The 23845-nt window shown below is 37.5% G+C and overlaps 2 protein-coding genes across 2 annotated transcripts in view; one reads left to right on the top strand and one right to left on the bottom strand.

The window, feature by feature from the left end:
- Positions 1–12496: 12496 nt before the first annotated feature.
- Positions 12497–19290, bottom strand: dact2 (dishevelled-binding antagonist of beta-catenin 2). The gene is given in 4 exon segments (NM_001077794.2): positions 12497–14760; positions 15014–15307; positions 15718–15850; positions 18922–19290. Coding segments are annotated over 4 exon segments (2514 nt in total). The 5' UTR covers positions 19177–19290; the 3' UTR covers positions 12497–12928.
- Positions 19236–23845, top strand: part of LOC147841186 (uncharacterized) — a 27042-nt gene continuing 22432 nt past the window's right edge. The window contains exons 1-2 of the mRNA XM_087279931.1: positions 19236–19254; positions 19451–19489. Coding sequence (XP_087136057.1) covers positions 19236–19254; positions 19451–19489 — 58 coding nt within the window. The remainder of the gene's footprint in view (positions 19255–19450; positions 19490–23845) is intronic.

Here is a 23845-nt window from a genome sequence, read left to right as displayed (position 1 = left end):
CTTGTACATCCCGGACGCGTTCAGAAAGAACAAAACACAGGCAAAGAAACTCGACACAGAGACACATTAACACCTCACTGCCAACTAGCGGTTTGAAAGTGTTAATGCAGACCAACAGAGTGCGCAGATGTATAAATGCACAGCTTCACGCGTTGCATGCGCCGTGGGTTACACCGGTCGCTTGACGCAAAAATATAAACCAGGCTTTAGTTGAAACAGACGAGTATCAACTTATCTGTTTTAGTTGAGAATTGATTTAATGCATTTACCTTGCATTTGTCTTTTTATCAGTTAATTAATACATACCTAATTAATAAAAAAATCCCAGACTTTTTAATGACAGTAACAATACAAACAGACATAACACTGTAAAAAAAAAAAATTGTAATTTTTTATGGTTTATTTCCCACCGCTGGGGTGCCGTAAAAAAAAAAAAAGGTAAAATAATGGCTGTTAATTCACAGAAATTAAAGTAAAATAACAGAGGTTGAATTGCAGAAATTTACCAGAAATTTTAATTAAAGGAAATTTCTGTAATTTAATGTCCATGATTTTACAGTAAACTTCTGTAATTTAACGTCCGGTATTTTACGTTTTTTCTTCGGCACCCCAGCTGCTGGAAATAAATCGTAAAATTACAGATTTTTTTACAGTGTAGCTTTGATTCTTTGGTTCACAGCAGACGTAGCATGCGTGAACATTTTCGTTTCATTCGCACATCAAATTTGCTTCATTTGCGTGTGAAATTCACTTCACAATAGACACGTATTCTTGTCATGGGCAAGACTTCTGTTTGCCCTGTGACTCTAGCTTTGTTGCTAAATGGCTAACATGGATTTCATTGAGAGAGCATCAATGTTTATGGCTTTAGGAATTCTGAAAAACAGCGTAGATTTTTTCGGCGCCATCTCTGAGTCCACTAAATCCTTTCAGAGATGCACCCAGCTCTGTGAGTTTATCCACTCCTCCAGAAACTATACCTGGATGATGAAGGCTTTTAGCAGTGCAACTGACTGAGACAAGCCCAGTTTGATGAGCTGTTATCCAGTGTCGGCAAGAGGATTTCTCCTCAGGACACCAACAACAGGCACTACGTCATAATCGCTCCCCTACAAGAGCAAGCTCATGATTAGTTAACGCGTCATTTGCACCACCTCATTTGTGCAAATAGTGCTTCAGGATGTCTATTCATGTCTGTGGATTGACTTAACATGTAAATCACTTGCGCTTGACGCTTCATCCACGTCTGGTGTGAACAAACCATTAGATATCATGCAGACTTAAAATGCATTTACATTAATGGTGCAATACAGTGAATTGATTTAATAAATTAAATAGTTTATTGATGTGTTAAATTATTCAATTGTTTTTTAATCTACATTGTAGATATGTGGCTTACGTTTCTTTGCCATTCCATATAACTTTATTAATAATTTGAGTCATTGCAGAGATGTATGGATGCAGTCCTCCAAGCTCATGGGAGTCATACACAATATTACATCTTCTTTCCACTGCACCATGACTTTATATTCATTATTTCTGTTAAGTGTCAAGACTTTTGTCCAAGCAAAGTCAGTCCTTACTGTCCTAATGAAATAATTAAAAATCAAGACATGATTATATTTTATTTTGGTAAAATAAGCATAATCTAGAGGCCTTTGCCTTTCATATAAGCCTCTTCTGATACCAAATGATCAACTAGAAGTCAAGTGATTAATTCCTGTTACCAAAACTTGGATTGGCAACAAATCTTTAGTCAGGTAGTGTACTGTATGTTGTTTTTCAGAGTGGTCAACTAAGGCCCCGTTTACACTAGTGTGTTTTAGTTTTAAAATGGCGTTTAGATCAAAAACGATCCACGTCCACACTAGCGTTTCACCTAGCGTTTCTGAACATATCTCTGAAAATATGCGTGTTCTAGTATAAACAGGAAGCATGTGTCACGCTCTGCATTTGGTTATTGTTAGTCAACGAACAGCGGTTGAACAATGAACGCGATGGCAAAGAAAGCAAGAGAGGTATTTTTGTGGACAGACGACGAAGTCGAGTTGTTAGCAAGCGTAACAAATGAATAACTGCACAATGGCGCCTAAAACAGACAATAGTGCAAACAACGCTCCCATTTATGTGTCCATGTTGTTGGTTACAGTGAAGGCTGGTCTGCTGTCTTCCGGTAGCGTTAAAGCCATGGCTGCGTCCGAAACCACGTACTTCCATGCTATACAGTACGCTAAAATTATATGCGAGCCGAGTAGTATGTCCGAATTCATAGAATGCGAAAATCAGTATGCGAGAAGTACTCGGAGGACTTACTACTTCCGGCAAGATTCTGGGGTGCGCATCCCATGCAAGCTGCGCTATCCCATGGTGCCCCGCGAGCGAATTCATGAATAGGAGCTAAGCGATGCAACTTACGCATGTATGTCACATGACCATGACAAAATGGCGGATGTAGTACGTCCGAATTCCATTCATACTGTATAGAACATACTTTTCTAACGGCCGAGTAGTACGTTTAAATTCCGTTTTCGGCGCTCGAAAACTCCGGCGTAGTGTGGACGGATGGTGTAACCGTAGCAAACTTATGCGTTTTCAAACTAAAACGCATTCGTGTAAACGGCACCTAAAGTGTTCTCATCACAGTGCTAAAGACGCCTTTTTTCAATCACGTTCAATACAAATCCTACACCCAGATCTGTCAACGTGTGAAAAGGTTTCCAGAACTGTATGGATTCCTGTATGAAATTGTCTCGCTAAGCTTTGCTGCAGTTCAACAATGAGTGAGTTTCATGCTCGGAGTGAATAGGGAGCGACTGGTAGTGTTGCATGAGGGACATCTGTTGAACAGGGCACAGCTCAGTGGATTGTGACACAGATGACAGTGGGCAGCCGTGTGTTTGGACTCAGGATTACCTCATCATTGAAAGAAAGCAGAGACCCTGCATCCCCCTGGCTTTAATTAACACCCGTCTGTTGGATGGTCCTGGTCCTTTGTGCTTTCTCCCTCTATCTCTCATCCCCCATTAGAAAACCCTGTTTCACTTGTCTGTCACGTTAACATTGCATTAGAGATGTGACATTGACACAGAGCAGCTAGCGACACACTTTTCAAACTAAACACAGCACTGTGGTATCAGCAAATAGTCCTGTGCAAAGAGTTAGAAAGGAAACAGATTTGTGCAACGTGTCGTTCTGGTATGTCTGTTTAAACTTTATTTATTATTTTGATATATTCAATATTCAGATTATAAACAGTATATTATCTATGTATTACTAGTATATTTCATTATTAGATTAATGTTATTTGATATTAAAAGTGTATTCAATATACTAACATTATTAAATTCGGTATATTTGATATATGTTGTTTCATAAATATATGTGACCTTGGACCACAAAATGAAAGTATTATGTTGAACAGTAATACAAAAAATCATTAGAATATTAGGGCAATTTCTTAGGGTAATTTCTTACTATCAAAACTTAATTTTGGATTAGTAATGCAGTTTAAAAAAAGGTTAAATTTTTTCTTAATATTTAGATATTTTATTAGTATGTAGATAAATGTTATTTGATATTAAAGGTTCATTAAATATACAAACCTAATTATTAATAAAAAAAAAACATGTCTTATGGTTCACAGTAATACTTTTGTCAGCTAAAAATACATTAAATGGGTCAAAATGTTATGCCAAAAATCATTAAAATATTAACTAAATTTCTACTGAATATACATCGTTATTTAGTTTTGGATTATTAAAAAAACATAATTAAATACAGCATACTATATATTTGATATTTGTTTTAAAGATCTTTTCATAAGTAATCATTTTATATTTATATTAAATAAACTATATATTCTCAATATAGTATATTTTAATAATATGTAGATAAATGTTATTTAATATTAAATGTATTAAATATATAAACGTTAATACAGCATATCATATATTTGAAATGTTTTATAAATATTTTCATAACTAATATATTTAATATTTATATTTTATAACTATATATCATTTATATAGTATATTTTATTATTATGTAAAAAATGTTATTAGATATTATAAGTGTGTTAAATATATAAACACAATTAAGTTACTATATATTTGATGTTTGTTTTATATTTTTTTTAAATATTTGCAACATTTATATTATATTAACTATATATTATATAATTTATTATGCAGATAAATGTTATTTGATAATATAGGTGTATTAAATATATAAACAATTAAATTCAGCATATTATATATTTGGGCGACGCAATGGCACAGTAGGTCGTGTTGTCGCCTCACAGCAAGAAGGTAGCTGGTTCGAGCCTCGCCTGGGTCAGTTGGCGTTTCTGTGTGGAGTTTGCATGTTCTCCCTGCGTTCGCGTGGGTTTCCTCCGGGTGCTCCGGTTTCCCAAACAGTCCGGGAAACACCGGGGTTACACCCCTACTCTTAACAAGAAGTGCCATGGGATTTTTAAGGACGAGAGAGAGTCAGGACCTCGGTTTAATGTCTCATCCGAAAGACAATATATGCTTTTATAGATATTTTCATAAATTTTATATTCAATATTTATATTATATAACTATATGTTATCGGTGACGCAGTATAGTAGTAGTGCTGTCGAGTGCTGTCGCCTCACAGCAAGAAGGTCACTGGGTCGCTGGTTCAAGCCTCAGCTGGGTCATTGGGCGTCTCTGTGGGGAGTTAGGGTTAAGGTTAGTTTGCATGTTCTTTCTGCGTTTGCGTGGGTTTCCTTCGGTTGCTCCAGTTTCCTCCACAGTCCAAAGACGTGGTACAGGTGAATAGGGTAGGCTAAATTGTCCGTTGTGTATTAGTGTGTGTGGATGTTTCCAAGAGATGGGTTGCAGCTGGAAGGGCATCCGCTGTGTAAAAACATGCTGGATAAGTTGACAGTTCATTCCAACTAAATTTACGTAGAATGGGACAAAATTTTATGGCAAAAATCATTAGAATATGAAGTAAAAACCATTCACAGATAATTCACAATTATTAATTTAACAAGGATATAAAAAATTATTCTCAATATCACTATATACTAAATGTTAATTAATAATGCTATTTAAAATTATGTCTAACAGAGCAAGGAATTTTTCACAGTACTTCCTAATATTTTTTCCTCTGTAGAAAGTCTTATTTGTTTTATTTCGGCTAGAATAAAAGCAGCTTTACATTTTTAAAAAGAATTTTAAGGTCAATATTATTAGCCCCCTTTAGCAAAAAATCCCCCTTTTTTCGATTGAGAACAAACCATCATTATACAATTTGTAATTAACCTAACTTGCCCAGTTAACATAATTAACCTAGTTAAGCCTTTAAATGTCACTTTAAGCTGAAAACTAGTGTCTTGAAAAATATCTAGTAAAATATTATGTGCTGTCATCATGGTAAGATAATAGAAATCAGTTATTAGAAATGAGTTATTAAAACTATTAACTGTTATAAAAAATATTTGGAGGGGCAAACAATTCAGGAGGAGAGTCTTCAACTGTATATAATTTGTAATAGTAATAACTGAGGTAAAGGTGGAAGAAAAATTGAAGCACATGCAAGCAACTCTTAAACTCGTTTAACCATTCTCAGTATCTTTAGGTCTTGTCTGGTCAAATGCATTGCTTTATTTAGAATCCCCTCTAAGGAGTGATTTTTCCATGTTCGAACCAGCGATTCATCCATGTGGATTAATCTTTTAAAGCCTGTCCAGGTCAGTGGAGGCTGGAGTCGCAGTGGGTGTTGACTGTGCTTGGAAGACTTGAGCCTTAATGAGATCCCTAATAACAGCAGTAACCCTTCAGAGTAATATGCCTCCTGTGGATAAACAAAATTCACCACTAGGCCAGCTGTCAGCCTGTTTCTTTATCTATTATCTCTCGCTCGCATGTCTAGGTTTGTTTTTTACTGCAAAATAATATCTCTTTATTTTGGTTTCTCTCAATATTGGAAATCAAAGCATTCTTCCTGATGTGTTTTTATTTAAACATAATGCAATATACACTCACTGGCCGCTTTATTATGTACACCTTACTAGTGCTAGGTTGGACCCCCTTTTGCCTTCAGAACTGCCTTTATCCTTTGTGGCATAGATTAAACAACATACTCGAAATATTACTCAGAGATTTTGGTCCATATTGACATGATAGCTTCATGCAGTTGCTGCAGATTTGTCGGCTGCACATCCATGATGCAAATCTCCCTTTCCACCACATCCCAAAGGTGCTCTATTGGATTGAGATCTGAGATGATTCATGCTTTATAACATGGCGTGTTATCCTGCTGGAAGTAACCATCAGAAGATGGGTACACTGTGGTCTTAAAGGGATGGACATGGTCAGCAACAATACTCAGGTAGGCTGTGATGTTGACTCGATGCTCAATTGGTACTAATGAGCCTAAAGTGTTCCAAGAAAATATCCACTACACCATTACACCACCACCACCAGCCTGAATCATTGATACAAGGCAGGATAGATTCATGCCTTCATTGTGTTGACCCCAAATTCTGACCCTACCACCTAAATGTTGCAGCAGAAATCGAGACTCAACAAGTATTTCCAGTCTCCTAATGTCCAATTATGGTGAGCCTGCTGATGTAGCCTTAGTTTTCTGTTCTTAGCTAACAAGAGTGGCAAGTATGGTCTTCTGCTGCTGTAGCCTTTCCACCTCAAAGTTGGATGGGGTGTGTGTTCAGAGATGCTCTTCTGCATACCTATATATATATATGTGTGTGTGTGTGTGTCTTTAAAATATGGAAATTAATTTTACCGCAGTGTTTTCAATAGAGGTCTTTCATCTCTTTTTATGTTTTAACAACCAAACGGATGCTTAAGTCTAGTTAACTGATTATATTTTAATTACATTACAACATATATGCTTGTAAAGGACCCTTGTGAAATTGAAAATAGTCATAGTAAGCTTTCACTAAAAGTTTATCATTGGCTGAAAAACACTAGCTGTGCATATAGCCCATTGAATGTTTTCTTCGGTGTTGCTCTTAATTTAAGCATTACTTTTTAATTTTTTATTTTTGTTAGTATTTTATTCAACTCATGATTATTTATATAGCGCTTTTCACAATGTAGATACTGTCAAAGCAGCTTAACATAGTTCTAGTAAAGTCCAGATTTCAGAAGTTAAGTTCAGTGTGGTTTAAGTTTCACTGCTGAAAGTTCAAACACCGAAGAGCAAATCCATCGAAGCGCAGCTCCACAAGTCCCGATCCGAGCAAGCCGTTGGTGACAGGGACAAGGAAAAAAAAGGTTGATTCTGCTGAATTAAGCTCCTTTCTGCAGGTGAACAATGTTTTTGAAGTGTTCCAGTCAGGTTTCAGACCTCATCACAGTACAGAAACTGCATTAGTGAAAATAACCAACGATTTACTCTTACCTGCTGACCAATAGTGCATCTCGTTATTAGTTTTACTTGATCTCAGTGCTGCATTTGACACCATCGACCACAGCATCCTCTTAGATAGCTTAAATTCTATAGGTGTCCAGGAACAGGCTCTACAATTGTTGAAGTCAGGGGTGTCCAAAGTCGGTCCTGGAGGGACGGTGTCCTGCTGATTTAGCTCCAACTTGCTTCAACACACCTGCCTGGAAGTTTCTAGTATACCTAGTAAGAGCTTGATTAGCTTGCTCGGGTGTGTTGGATTAGGGTTGGAGCTAAACTCTCCAGGACACCGGCCCTCTAGGACCAAGTGTGGACACTTCTGGTTTAAGTCATACCTAACTGACCGTTACCAGTTTGTGACCAGTTCACAGTTCAGACCAGTAAAGTATGGGGTGCCTCAAGGATCAGTTTTAGGCCCTTTGCTATTTACAATATACATGCTATGCAGATGATAAGCAATTATATATTTCAACTAAACCTGATGATAGGTCTGAACTGTTTAAGCTAACTAAGTGTATTAAAGATGTTAAAGACTGGATGACCAACATTTTTCTTCTCTTAAATTTAGTATTTTATATTTGAGAGTTGTGACTCTAAGACTCTAAGTTGTAAAATGAGCCTAGTTTCTAAAAGTAAAGTGCCCCTTTACATGAAGGGTAAATTCAGCCAGTGCTGTGCAATTAATTTAGACAACTAAATATGATGGAAGGTCAAGGCTAGAGGACAAATTAAGAAAGAAAGCTTTGGGAGTGTGTGGTCATGACCTGTGTGTTGAACCTGTTGACTGGCTCCATTGTAAGGCATGAGGGTGTGTGAGATGATCCAGCCAGACAGCTGGGGAAGGTGAATGCAAACACAGGGTCAGGCTCGCTGGCCTTGACCCGGCGTCAAAGAAACACACAGTGACCTGTGCTCTCTCTCTTTAATCTCCTGATTTGCTTGATGTTCTTAGTCACAGATGTGTCTCTGTCTGGCTCAATAACCTTTAAAGAAAAAGATTTTATGACGCAGTGCACTTAGAGGTAAGCAGTGTTTACCTCAGGATAAAATTTAGCCAGGATCTATCAATGATTTGAACGCATTTTAAGACATTATTACACACATTATGCTACAGTGGTTAACAATGTCGCCTCACAGCAAGAAGGTTGCTGGTTTGAGTCCCAGATGGGAGAGTTGGCATTTCTGCGTGGAGTTTGCATGTTTGCCCCATGTTGGTGTGGGTTTCCTCCGGGTGCTCTGGTTTCCCCCACAGTTCAATGACATGCGCTAGTTGAATTGGATGAGCTAAATTGGCGTAGTGTATGAGTGTGTGTGTAAATGAGTGAGTGTATGGGTGTTTCCCAGTAATGGGTTGCAGCTGAAAGGGCATCTGCTGCTCAAAATATTTCAAAGATTAACCATGTAAATAAAAGCTTTTTAATATTATTTTTCCATACCTTCGAGTGCCTTGGACTGATTTGTGTTGTTTGTTCTCTACTCCAGTAGAGTTGGTGGTAAAACAAAGGTAAATAAGGGACTAAGCCAAAGGAAAATGAATGAATGGATTATGCTGCATCAAATAGACAGTTCATCCAAATATTTAAATCACCTTATGCTTCTTGATGTTTTAAACCTATTTGAGTTTATATCTTGTGTCGAACACTTAGGAAGATATTTTGAAGAATGCTGGTTGCTGGCACACATTGATTTTCATATTAGGGAAAAGAATTACTATTGTAGTCAATGGGCACCAGCTTTCTTCCAATAGAACACACACAAACCTACAGTACAATCTGTTTCTTACCAAAGGCTGAGTGTACTCTCAGCCGTCTTTATCAAAACTGGTTTAAAACCGGTATAATCTTCATTCTGGCAGGTATATCCTTACTACACGAAGTCTTTCTTGAATAAAAGTAGAATCACTTATAAATAATTAAATAATTAACCGTAAAAATAGCAAAATCACTTTAGACATTTTAGATAGTATTGTCTCATAGAAATAACAATAGAAACAGTTGCTTCCAGTCCTCAGCCCTTCAGTGGCTCCTGAAAATAGTTACAAAGAGACTGAACAATCTTCTATTAAGCAATGTGTTAACTTTATTCATTATTCAATAGTCATCTTTATTAAAAATAATGAGAAACAGGATGATGAGAAAAGGATAAACGTTGATCCATTGCTGAGACGGATTGGTAGAAATATTGGAAGGTAGAAATCCGAATCCTTCATCTTACAGTTTTGTCGCAAGGGTTGCTTTTCTTTTTAATCTGTCGATGAACTAGCCTTCAACAAACATTCACTGCTGCTGCGCATTTCAATCTTCACGTTATGGATGTTTATTCCACTAGAACGCCAATAAAGACTGACTATTCCAAAACAAGATTTCATTGCAGCGATAACATGGTAGGGTACGTTATATTCTCCTGGATTTTTTATAAGTGTGGTTGTAGTTGCATCTGATTTTAAATATAACACATTAACATATTTATACTCATAGCTAGGCCAGTATTTAATCTTTATTGGTGATGTCAAACAAATGATCGCCTTTAAAAAAAAGTAAGTACATGTGGATGTATTGATAAAATGTTGATTACATGCCACCTTTTCTTCCGTTTTTCAGCCAGTTTCTTGAACTTTCCCCCTTTATGAGCTAAAACCTTTGGAGTTCTATAAAAGCTGTTCGGCATTTCTTATTTTGGCTGATTTAATCAATTATAAACAACATAAAACACACAAATTTTGATGTTCTGATAGCGAATCCTATGTAGAAGAACCACTTCCTGCCGTCCATCTGATTTTTGCTCGTCATCAGTGACGTCATGTGAAAACAGCCTATAGGGTGCTATATGGTCATATATAATCTTTGCAAATAAATGCAACAAAGAATGTCAATTGCAATTAGTTTCGCTGTGGAGAAAGATAAAACGATAAACTTTAATAATGATGACTCTATGAATCCACTTCCCAAGGATTGGTCCTAAAATACATGGTCGATTGCATCGAAGTGCATTATGTGCATTACCATGGTGATAAGACCAAGCAGTGCAGTAAATTGTAAGTAAAAGTTGATGAAATTCTAGAGTCTGTTAGAGAGTTAAGCTCCTTTCAACTCAGACTAGCAAAGATAAAACGCATTCAGGGGCCCAAGGACCATCTGGTCTTCACCTGTGTTGAATCTATTCAGAAGACTAAACCCCACTCCAACCTCTGTGACACTACAGGAATTTTAATAGCGATTTTGAGAGCGAGTAAAAGAATGAGATTTAGAAGATTGTCCACTCTTTGATGTGTATCTGTCATGTTGCTCTCGTTTTAAAGCTCATCTTTCATTGCTTGTTACTTTTTATCCTTTTGTTCTTCTTTTTTAGAGGTCTTGCAGACTCAAAGCCCTTTTTTAGATAAATCCACATCATCCAGAGATTAACTGACAACAGCAGTGCTCTTATCTGGTGTACACTCTTAAAACAAAGATTCTTCACTGGCATCAGTGCTTTCAGAACTCTTAATATTCACACTAAAAATGGTTCCCATATGCTATTTCATGAACCCAAAAAGAGTCTTCTCACAGAAGTTCACAATTTAGGTCCTTTAGTGTATCCCCAAACATTCAATTTTTGTACATATTCAAATAGACATACCTGGTTCAATTGGTACAAAGTTGTCACTTGGATTCCTAGAACAACTTTGCATAATCATCGCCGTGGCCGACCCTGATGCACACCTCTCAAAACATGCAACTACATGTCGCAACAACACAAGCACTGTGATTAGTCAGCTTGGGTAGCTGTCGCAAGTGTGGGTGGTGCTGAGAGCTACGAGCCCGATGGAGTGAGTGTTTACGAGTCTTGAGTCTCGTGAAGGAGCTCCAGAGGGAAACTTTTGTTTTGTGTTTACTTTATGATTAAAGTTGTTGCATGTCAGCCAGTTCCCACCTCTGACTGAGCGACTTTAGCTATTTGTACATTAAGGTAGCATTCAGATTACACAACACCAAAGAAGAAACTAGATACAGTGGAGCATAAAAAACTACTGCCACCTAGCATTTCGGAAGTGTTAATGCAGAGCAACACAAACAGCACGCAGAAGTTTAAATGCACGACTATGTGCAAAGCAGGTGTTGTGATTCACGCCGATCACTCGACGCAAAAGTATAAATCAGCCTTAAGCGTCACAGAAATGGAAAAGGTTTTCGCTTTCACACCATAGGAACCTTTTTATAATAACTAGAACTATTGAAGGAAATACATGCTTTTTGGTGAATTTGCATTGGAGGAACTGGGAACAATTTTAGTTATAGGAATGTCTTTTGGGGGAACATGTTGTCCAGCATACATTACTTAAATCCAAGTGACAGTGCAAAAGTGACCACCAAAATGTCTTGAGGGGAAGATTTAGTTGTCAAAGGACTGGCATGCTGGCTTGTACCAATAACTCCCTGAAGTGGTGCAAATGCCTTTAAAAATGTTTTTCGGTGTACTCCAGGACCATGTTTGGAAACCACTGTTGAATAGAGTTACTGTGAAAACTCTATTCAACAGTGCCTTCAGCCACTACGCCCCTCGCTGCTGGAATCACCTTCCAGAAATGGTCAGATGTGCTCCAACATTAGGTACATTCAAATTAAGACTGAAAACACATCTGTTTAGCTGTGCCTTTACTGAATGAGCACTGTGCTACATCCAACAGATTTCACTATTATGTTTTTCTTTTTCATTCTTTTATAACCTGATTTAACTCATATTAATCTGTTTTAATTATTTTTATTGTCTGTTTATATGTTCTTAAACTTGTCTTTTTTATTCTTGTTTATCTAAAGCCCTTTGAATTGTCACTGTGTATGAAATGTGCTATATAAATAAACTTGCTTTGCTTTGCCTTGAACACTTTCATCTGAGATCTTCATTTTAAAGACTGAACACTCTTATGTGGGACAATAGACTTTTGAAAAGTGTGGTATGATCTGGTATGGTTATGTTTCAGTTTTATTTGTGCTGTAATTTAAAAATGAACAGTAATAATAAAAATGTAACAAAAAAAAACAATGACTTTAAGTCAAGTTTGTTAATTATTATTTATACTGAAGGAAAAAAAGATGCACAACAATAACAAATGTACAAAAGCAACAGCATTTTATTGAATTACACAAACGTATAGTTTTTCTTGAGCTTTTTACACAGCACTTTTGATTACAAGGTAATTTTGTACAGATATTAAAAAACGTATTTACATTGTACAGTTTATATACATATCAATAGAGAACATTGGTGGTGTCGAGAAGTACAGTTTTTTTTTTATTATTGTTTACCAATTATTTTAAAGGTTAAGCATTGACATTTTCGGGCTAAGCAAGCTGGAGCTCAGCAATCAGACATTACAGCATGTGATTTTTTTTATTTATTTGTTTTGGATTTGAAGCCTCAAAATACCCAAAGTTCTAGGAGTTGGTTAAGGTTGGTGGACGTTTGTTAAAACGTTGCTGTACATGAGTCCAAAATTTCAGGTGAAGCTTAAAATTTACATGATCCCTTTGAAGCTATACTGAAGCTACACCAAAGTCATAACCTTGAGTGATGCTGGCTGAAAGCGGCGGATCTTCTTCTTCAGTGCTCTAGAAGCTTTAATGCGGCAGGCTGCTGACTCGGACCGATGGTGCTGCTGCAGAGAAAAGCCTGCTGCTGTGGTTCCCATCGCAGCCTGAGCCCACACCAGACCACCTTCATCTTCCTCTTCTTCCTCCAGCAGGTCCTCCTCATCCAGAGAGAGACTGCTGTCGGACTCTGAAGCTGTCTGAGAGCCCTGGCTGGACTCACTGTCTCCAAAACGATTTGTAGTGTAGTCGCTCATCTCTCCATCACTGCTTGCTGCGATAGTTGAGTGAAAGAGTGACGCACACTCTGCCGAGTACTCTGAAAACTCAGACTCACAACGAGGAGGGTGGCGACTGGAGACTGGCGCTGCTGGATATCTAGATTCCAGGTAACTGAAGTAAGAGGAGGTGGAGAGTGAGTGAGGAAGGGCTCGTGGAGGAGGACACCCCCAATGACCTGAGCGAGGCCTGGCACTTACACTCCTTACCATCGCTACCTTTCGAGAGTTTAACATCTCTTTGGATCTCTGGGTGTGGAGAGTTGGGGGCAATGGGATTTCAGAGGAGGAAGGCCATTTCCGAGAACTAGGTTTCTTTTTGGCATGGTCCAGAGGATGGTACACTGGTTCAGGTGCTTTACGGGACTTAGTGGACTTGGAAGATGGGATCTGCTGATGGTTGTTTTGGATACAATGTGAGTTGATAAGTCCATTACAACTGCAATCTGAACAGGACTGTGCCTGGGACTCTTCCAGATATGTCACTTTCCCTCTGCATGAGCCGGACTGCTTCAAGTCAGTTCTGTTTTTGTTGCAGAACTCTCGAGACAAGGGTTTTTGATGCTGTTTCTTTGCTGAGGGTTTCTCTGAGCTCTTCTTTCTCAGTTTCACAGATTTAGTCTTTTTGTCAGCCTGACGTACCTTTACCCTCTGAGACCCTGCAGGAACAAACTGTGCATGGACAAACTCGGATTGAGGTATACTGCTCTTATCATGACAAGAAGCTCTACTGCCCTCTCTTCCAGAGGTAAAACTGGATTTCCTCTCTACTGGCTTTTGGACCACAGATGAGTCTTTGGGAAAATGTCCACTCCTCTTTTCTGAGGCTCCATTATCAGACTCAGCACCGACCTTGCCTGCAGTATTATTTATGGGAAAGTTATTATTTTGGAGAACCAGGGAAGATTCTGGGTGTTTGCCATGATGCAACATCTGGACTTCAACTTCTTTGAAATTGGACCCTAGACAAGGTGGGTCCATCTGCTTTTGATTGTTGTTTAGTGCAGATGTTTTTCCAGTCTCCACTGCATTTTCTAAGGGCATTGTTAATTGTTGAAGTGATCCCAGCAGTTGAGGTCCATTCAGCGATCTGTAGATCATTTCCTGAGATCTAGGTATTTGCTCATGTGTGCCACTAACAGTCTCAATTCTTTTAATGCAGCTTAACAGGTTTACCCTACTGGAACTTCGTTGTAATAGCTTGTTAATATATCCCACCAAACTGGAGATTGTGGAATCTTCATTGAGGTTCTGGGTTTCCTCTTCAGGCATTTCATCAAGTGCTACTGAACTTCCCTGATCACTGGTACAACTAAAGATGGGGCTTTGTAAGGCTACAGCATGCAGTGGACTGGGGTAACGGTAAACTTCTGTTCCATTGCTAGACACCAGGTTACTCTGGTACTTGGGGTCTACAGAAGGATTCTGAGGACTACTACAGGGAGTGGAGCTCTTCACATCTGTGGATTTGAAGGCACCAAAACCAGGTCCAATCATTCGGTCAAGATCACCTAAAAAAAAAAAACCAAGCAAACAAGATTAAGACAAGGTACTTCAACATATTCGAAATGATGAAAAACAAGAGAATAAACCATTGTACTTTGCTCCAGTGATATTTCGTCAACGAAAATGGCTTGGCATTCAAACCAAAATCTAAATTTTTTATATGTTTGACTACATTTTACACAACAAACATTTTTCACACAAGTTTTTGTTGACGAAATAAACAATACTCTTTCGCAAAGAAGTCATTTTCATAATTACCTGTGGAAACCGGTCTTTGTCTTGCTCTGTCTGCTCGAGCTGTTGCAGTCCTTATAAGGCTGCTACCGAGCTTCACTCCTGACCGTGGTGCATCAGACTGGGCCGTGCTCTCATCAGCAGAACAACGGCGGGACACACCGGTCTGTCCACAATTACTACGTCCATGTGATGCATACGAGGTGGAAAGAAGAGGAAGCAGACTGGTTTGAGATGATGAGGAGAGACTCTCGCTGTAGACTGAGGTGCAAGAGTTGGACAATGAGCCTGAACCACCATCACTGAGCTCGTAGAACCCTGGGATAAGAAATTTGCATAGTTAAAATTTGTTCAAGTTTCCAAAACTGCTTCATGTTGTCTTGTTAGGTCTGAAAAAGCTGGAAGCTGGCTTAGTATTTACAAGTGAACTTTTATTTAAACCAGTGGTGTCTTGGAGGGCCGGTGTCCTGCATATTTTAGTTCCAACCCCAATTAAACACACCTGAACCAGCTAATCAAGCTCTTTCTAGGTATACTGACTTCCAGGCAGGTGTGTTGGAGGAAGTTGGAGCTAAACTATGAAGGACACCGGCCCTCCAGGACCGAGTTTGGACACCCCTGATTTAAACAAACTGTTTCCAATTCTGTTTGGTGGGGCAGAAATTACACTTTTGACCTTAAAGTGAGGAAGGAAGTCATGATATATATATGTGGGCATGTGTAGTCACCTGAACTGGGTCTGCTGTCACTTTCTAGGTGTTCGGTGGATGCTTTACACACATCCAGTTTCAGCTCAGTGATCTGTTGATCCAGCTGCTGGAGATGAGTCTTCAATCCCACATCCTGTCTGCGTAGACGTGTCTGCAGGTACAACAAACACTTAAAACTATTAGTCTGAATATCCATGCATCATTTATTGCTGCAACACTAAATCTAAAATGTATCCGCTACACTATACAATGTTTAGTATACAATGTTTAGTATTTATAAAGAAGTATTCTTGGGACTAATACTTTTGAGAACTGTGAATTTAGTCATGCACAATAGTCTTTGTTTAACTATTATACCCTCTCATTCCTAACTAACCACTGGATAACATGGAAAACTGGATGCTTCCAGACTTTTAATGGCTGATATGACTCCTGCTGTTATACGACGTAGACAAGAGGAGAAAAGACAGAGAGAGGAAGCAAATAAAGAAGGAAAGCGGTTGACTATTAACTAGACAAGGATAAAGGGTAGCTTGGGGGAAGTGCTGTAAGTTACTAATCTCTCTCCTGCAGAGAAACACAAACTATTGTGCAAACCACATGTATTGGAGAAGGAGGGAATGGCATGGATGTCTGTCGAGGCTGACTGAAAAGTAAAGTCACGCCTGTGGCAAACTCTGACAATGCACAAAAATCTTCTTTGTACTTGCCGGTTAGTGAAAGAGCTGAACGTTAATCCTGTTTTATCTGGGGGTGTTACTGTAAATGATGGTTGTGTGGATAATGCAACCGGTCCCAACAAACCACTTAAATTGAGAAAATCCTTTGCGATAATGCTGGTAATGTTATAATGAAGGATTTTCTGAACATAAGGGGTTTGTTGCAGCTGGGTGCTGACATTCGGATAAATATGGTGGTAGATTTGCCAGATGCTTTCCAGGGAACAAAGACATTTTGACTAATGCGTCCTTTATTTTTTAGAGATTGCACAAAGCTGAATTTAGAACGGTGCATATCTAGAACAATGTAATTCACTATGAATAAAAATCCATGTTTTTTTTCAGGATCTTTTCATGGGAAATTAATTTACAAAGACCCAATCAGAATCTAAAAGTATAGTTAACCCAAAAAATAAACATTTACTCATCAGTTACTCCCACTTATATAACATTTATAATACTAATTAACGGTTATTCAGAATAATTCTGAAGAATGTTGGAAAAAAAATAGCTCAGACATTCATAATAGGTACAAAAACATCTTATGGGAACCAATGGCTGTTTTTTTCTGAATATTCTTCATTATATCTTCCTTTGTGTTCAACAGAAGAAAGAAACTGATTAGTAAATGATGACAGAATTTTCATTTTAGGGTGAACTGGCCCTTAAATGCACTATTTATTGCTCTATTATAAATAATATCAACTGCACTTTTGAAATAATGCTTCTTTGTATTATTAATTTAAATAGTGTAAGACCACTACTGCCAGTCTATTATACGTCTATAGATCACAGACAATTTGTCCATTGAGCATTAGAAGGGTTCAACAAAAGTCCAAAAAGTTCAAACGTGCATCGACTGCGGGGTCAAATCTGTGTCGCCGACCAGGCCACAGTTCCTCTTTTGCCATTCTCATTAAATTGGGTTAATCATCAGAAACGGACTGGCCCCCCTCAGAGCCCTTGATTTATGACCTCTCACTATGACCCCCAGCTGAGCCTGTGTTCAGTACTGGATTCAGTCATCAAGGGCACTGCCAAACCATGCACAAAATACACCATTAAATAGCCACTGCTGTACGGGAATGTGTGTGTTATGTACATATTCTCATTTGTTGCTGAAAAGTGGAAAGCCCTCTAAAATAATGCCAAATACCTGAGGAAAAAAATCACTAAACATCTGGTATATCTATCTACAGTAGTCAACATTTGAAGTAGATCAAAACTTTTCTTCAAAGTGATCCTGATACTGTTCAGCAACATTCATTCTTGTCTTAATTATTTTGATAATCAAGAAAAATGTTCTTGATCATTTTGAAAAAAAAAAAACTTTTACTGTAAATTCAACCAAATAGATAACATCCGTTTATCTCTTTATGTTAACACTAAATGGAGTTTTCAATAAGCCAGTAATAGTACTGGCAGCTATATGAATCGAAGTGCTTACTGTCTTGATGTTGTCAACATTTTTTTTCTTGGCTGGTGTAAATAGTCACATGACTTAAGCTTTTTAACCCCAGTTTGCTTCCTGAAGATACGATTGTCAAAGTTCCATAAAACTAAGGTAAGTAAAATCTAAAATAGCATAACATAAATACTATTTTTTAAATAATTTAATAATTAATTACTTTATAATTAATAATATCACAAGAACTCTTATGAGGACATGTTAGTGATTGAGCTGGAAAAATGGCTGTTTTCAATTGGAAGTAAACTATTGACTTAAATTGTAAAGTAGATTCAATAAAAAGCAATAACAAATATAAAGCAACTAATTAATATGTGTTGACTTCAACTTTACACTAGTAAAAATACCTTTTGCTATATACATTATGCACTTTTGACGAAAACAAACCAGATTTTCTTTAGCCTTTAATACGAATTGAGGTAAAGTTGGTTTTATATTATAGCATATTCAGACTTTCACCTTCTTAAAAAAATACATTTTTGGCCCACATCTTGCATTAAATAATACTGACACAACTCTGATTAACAGTAATAAGCAATTTAAAAAATATGATAATCTATGGATATGAGGTCAACCATATAATTTCAGGAGTTTAAATGGAAAATAACTGTCAAAGTACAACACTGTTCAGTTATCAGGTAAATAGCAGCCTACTAATGTCTTTAAATCATACATGCAATTTATGACTGAATATTTAAAGTAGCATTCCACAAATTGTCAAAAATAAACGAATGAACAAATATAAAACCAGCTTACACCTCATTTTAATAAGATAACAATTACATAATTAAGCTAGAAAAATACCCCAGTTTTTAATTACATAGTCGATTCAATGGTAGAATAAAAGAAACCAAACAAGAAGTAGGCTAATAATACATATGAACTAAATGGTTCATATATTTGACTACAGATTTCCATTTGTTTTACTTCATAGTTCACCCCTGTATACATTTCAGCAACTACATTTTTCATTTAAAGTGCATGTGTTTAAAAAAACCTTAATGTTTATATCTTGAATCTCTTTTGATTTCTTACCAGCTGTTGTTTGAGTAGAGAAAGTGTTGCCTCCAGCCTCAGCTCCTCTTTGCTCACGTTCTCTTGTTTTGATGGGTCTGGCTGGTCTCTGTTCAGGGTCAGCGCCCAGTGCACCATGGCACTCTGTTTGTCCCGCAGAAAGTGCAGCTCCTGCAGTCCGGCCAGCGCTGCGTGCAGCCTCTCTCCTGTCCTGCCCCGGTCCATTCCCGCACCCGCGCCTAGCACACCTGATCCAGGTATTTTTCTTCCCAGCATTATCAGACGTGCCGTTTAGACATATCCAGAGACTCCAGAAAATAATAATGAGATCCGCTATGCGACTGAGCTTCAACAGTGCGAATCAACTATTGTGTTTGGATGGAGCGCGTTAGTGTATACAATACCTGTACGGGGTGGTGTACAAACTAGCCACGCCTATATTCAGAAATCACACCCCTTCTCTTTGCTGATTGGCTGACTTTGGTTAAGGCTGCTCCGTTTGTCTGCCAATCATAATCAAGTAAATGCATAGGTGATTAATAATAATGAGGATACGTGATCAAACGCTCGAAGCGAATCAAGCTGAAAGGTATGTTAAAATGTATATTTAATAACCAAGAACAATTTTATTCTGCTAAACTAAAACAAATAGAACATTACGAACAACATAGAGCAAAGCACTAATAAAATTAGCCATTAAATAATTAATAAAAAAGCCATTAAAACCTTTTTTTTTTTTTTTACTTGAAACTTTAAAGATCCTGTAATCCCACAAGGCTCTTATACTTTATTATGCTTATTTACACATATATTTGTTTGTCTTCTTTATATTTATTTTATTTTTTGTACACCCCTGACCCTTATTTGTATCCTTCTGTACTTTGTTCTTTAAGCATTAAATAATAATAATAATAATAATAATAATAATAATAATAATAATAATAATAATAATAATAATAATAATAATGATGATAATGATAATAATAATAAGTTAAAATTCATTATTCATAAGTTAGCTATAAAACCTCTTGGGGTCTCGTAGATTTCTAACAAATAAGACCTAACATATTGTTTCTTAAACTTATTAGAAGGACGTATTTATTTAACAAACATCAATTATTAACCAATATATGATTATACATATACATATATTTCATTGTTTTTACCTGAGCACAAAAGACATCCCTTGATCGTATTTAACTTGAACTGTTAGCTGTTAGCGCCCTCTTGCGTACAATGCCATAAATAAAAATCGTAAAACCTTAAAATATTATTACAGTTTTTCCCAATTGTTTACACACATTTTCTAAAAGCATGTCTCATATTGTCAGAACTTAACACACAAGTCATAAACACACACACACATTGGGCAAAACCCTTCAATTCTCCTGCAAAATGAAACTTTACATTCAAAACACAGTGATTGCTTCTCAAAATGGTATTTTGTTTTTAAATGACACACACACAAACATCACATGAGTAGACATTTATAAGAACTGGTTGATCGCTGATGTGCTTAATGTAAGCACTATGACCACTTCTTCTCCATTTAGCATAATGACTTACTGTAGGCCTTTTTTATTCAGTGTTACTCTGACTACAGACAGTAGGCATACAGAAGTGCATTGTAAAATATTTTAGAATACGGTTTTTATACAAAAACACAAATACAAAATATAATTTAGTGTATTTTTCTCACAAAAACAGTGTGTACAGTGTTCATCCAAATCAACACAAAGTTGCACATAACGTGATCTACATATACCATCAACAGACGTATTTACATCAGAAGACAGTTACAGTAAAAACAAAAAAAGTGTGGATTTCGGTCAGGCAGAAAATAATTCCTCAAGAAATGGAGAATATGGAGGGAGACCAACTAAAAAACGAGGGTGGGCAGTGAGCCAGTTATGAACCAGCTCTGATTTCTAAATTGCAATTAAGTGTGACAGGTGTTTACCCATGTGATGAGTTACTATGCAAAGTAAGACAACTGACTTTACAATTGTGAATGACAGTGTGAAACAAAACAAGATGTTTTCTGCATGAAAACTGTGCCAAATGCAGAGAATTGTGTGAAGTGTTTTGAAAAAAAGTGTGTTGTGCTTGTAGTTTAGCAGAATTGGTTCAGGGGGTTGGTGCATCAGTTACATGCTGTAGTCATTGTGTCTGAAGTACAAGTAATTGTGTGTAAACAACTAAGAAAAGCTGTATTACACTTGAAAATGAGTAAATTAAAATTAAAAATCTAGTCAAAATATTCTTCAATGTCAAGGAATCTATGGAAAATACTGGGAGACAACTTGAAAATGGTTGTTTCTCTGGAATTATAGAGGATTTGCTTATGTATGTATTAGGTATGTTCTTTTTGTTAGTGTTTGTTTTATTCTGTAAAGGTGGGATAACATTTCTTTCTCATTTAAAATAAATATTTTGACATTTATAGCCTTTTTCGGGTTATTCCACAAAATATTGATCCTGAGGTTAACCATAAGTAACTTATAAAAACATGGCACCTTTTTGTGTCATTTTATTTGCTTTAAACTGGAAAAAATAGTGTAAGTCATAAGTAGTTTACAGAATAAAACCAAAAATATGTTTTAATCAAACATATAGCTATATTGTAATTTAGATTTTTTTTTTTGTACATGAAATAAAAAAAAGGTGATGCTTTCAAATCGTCTGACAATATTCATTCATTCATTTTCCTTTGGCTTAGTCTCTGTTTTAGATGTTGCCACAGTGGAATGACCTACCAACTAGTCGAGCATATGTTTTACGCAGCAGATGCCAGCTGCAACCCCGTTCTGGGAAACATCCATACACACTCATTTTCACACACTTATACACTACAGCCAATTTAGTTTATTCAATTCACCTATAGCACATGTCTTTGGACTGTGGGGGAAAACCGGAGCACCCGGAGGAAATCCAAGCCAACACAGGGAGAACATGCAAACTCCACACAAAAATGCCAACTGGCCCAGCTGAGGCTCGAACCAGCGACCTTTTTTCTGTGATCGTGCTACCCACTGCGCCACTGTGACACCCAATCTACAATATATTTTATTTAAAAAATAACCTAATAAAGGTTAAAAAAAAAAACAATAGAGCACCAAATATTTTTCAACAATTATCCTATCAGATGATCCTTAACTCACTATAAATAACCAGACTTTTCTCATGTCAATATCTTCGTCTTGAAGACCGCACCCCCACCCAGGCACGTGCACGCATAGGGCTCAACCTGTGCAGAGCACATGCCCTTTTTAGTCTTGGATAGAAAGTGCCCTTCCAAAATGATCAAAAGTGCCCCCGCGACGCGACACACCCTCCGTCCCGCCCTTCAGTAGGCGCGCGACAACACCGCTCTTAAGTACGCGCGCTTAACCCTTCCCCCCTCCCCCGCTTTACAGTACGCGCGCGTCAACAACACCCCCCCCCCTCTTAAAAAATGTATCCTGCACATGCCCTTTGGACAGTCTCTGCACAGGCCTGCCCCCATCCACCCAACACTATTTACCCTCCTTTCAAGCGGATAACACGGTGGCCAGTGATTAGCGATGTTGCCTCACAGCAAGAATGCCCCTGGTTAAATTCCCCTTCAAACCAGGTGACATTTGTGTGCTGAGTTTTGCTCGTTCTCCCCGTGCTCGCGTGGGTTTTCCCAGGGTCCTCTGGTTTCCTCCCACAGTTCAAATACAAGCACCGTAAACAATTAATCCAAAATATTTTTAGCCAAGCTCTGAATACACCATCTCAGCATCCATATCTGACACTTAATGTCAATTTTATTTATATAGCACTATTAAACACAACCAAAGGTTGACCAATGTGCTGAACAATAACTCACAAAGAACAAGTATAAAATTATAGCTAAAACAAACAATCTCACAAATAGTTAATATAGGTAAAAACAACCAAATCTCAATAATAGTTATTATAGCTAAAAACAAACTATTCTCACTAATAAAATGCCAAATCAAAAAGGTAAGTTTTCAACCGAGATTTAAAAACAGACAGCGATGATATAGACCTAATACAGAGGGGCAGAGCATTCCACAAAGTAGGACCAGCTACTGCGAAAGCCCGGTCACCCCTGCATTTCAGCCTCGACTTTGGAATGTATGAAAGTCTCTGGTTTGATGACCGAAGAGACCGACCAGGCTGATGTTCAGTCAACAGGTCTGACAGGTAGGAAGGAGCTAAGCCATTTAGAGATTTAAAAACCAGGAGAAGAATTTTAAAAGTTACCCAATAGTGCACAGGCAACCAGTGCAGAGAGCGCAGTACTGGTGTGATGTGGTCATATTTTCTGGTGCTGGTTAAAAGCCTTGCAGCAGCATTTTGAACTAGCTGTAGGCGGGATAGAGTTGTCTCACTGATCCCAAAATATAGCGCATTACAGTAGTCCAATCTTGAAGTAATAAAAGCATGAATTATTTTTTCAAAATTTTTTCTAGATAAAATAGGTTTGACCGTTTTTAAAAGTCGAAGCTGAAAAAAGCAGGATTTGACCACTGCGTTAATCTGCTTATCAAATCTTAAGCCATCATCAAAGATAACTTAACTACAATAAGCAGGAGGTGAAGTCATCAAGATCTACCTGAGCTCAAACTCCTCTCTCGCCCTGCAACGGGAGGGAGCCCAGGGCTCGAGGATCTTATAAGCTCAGGGCCCTCTCCCGGGACAGCATGCAAACAAGCTTTATAATCAATCATCAGCTTTGTGGGAACTCTTGAAATTAAATAAATAACCCTAATAAAGGTTTAAAAAACAACAACAGAGCACCAAATAATTTTCAACTCAACCATTTGGGTTAAATCAGGGGTGTCAAACTCAGTTCTTGGAGGGCTGCAACCCTGCACAGTTTAGCTTTAATCCTAATTAAAATCCCCTGATAAACTAATTGAGTTCTTCAGGCTTGTTTTAAACCACCAGGTTA

The sequence above is a fragment of the Danio rerio genome, chromosome 13 (assembly GCF_052040795.2).
Source record: "Danio rerio strain M-AB ecotype USA chromosome 13, GRCz13ab, whole genome shotgun sequence".
Lineage (NCBI taxonomy): Eukaryota > Metazoa > Chordata > Actinopteri > Cypriniformes > Danionidae > Danio > Danio rerio.
The sequence above is the reverse complement of the archived record's forward strand: the minus strand, read 5'-3'. Positions and strand labels throughout refer to the sequence as shown.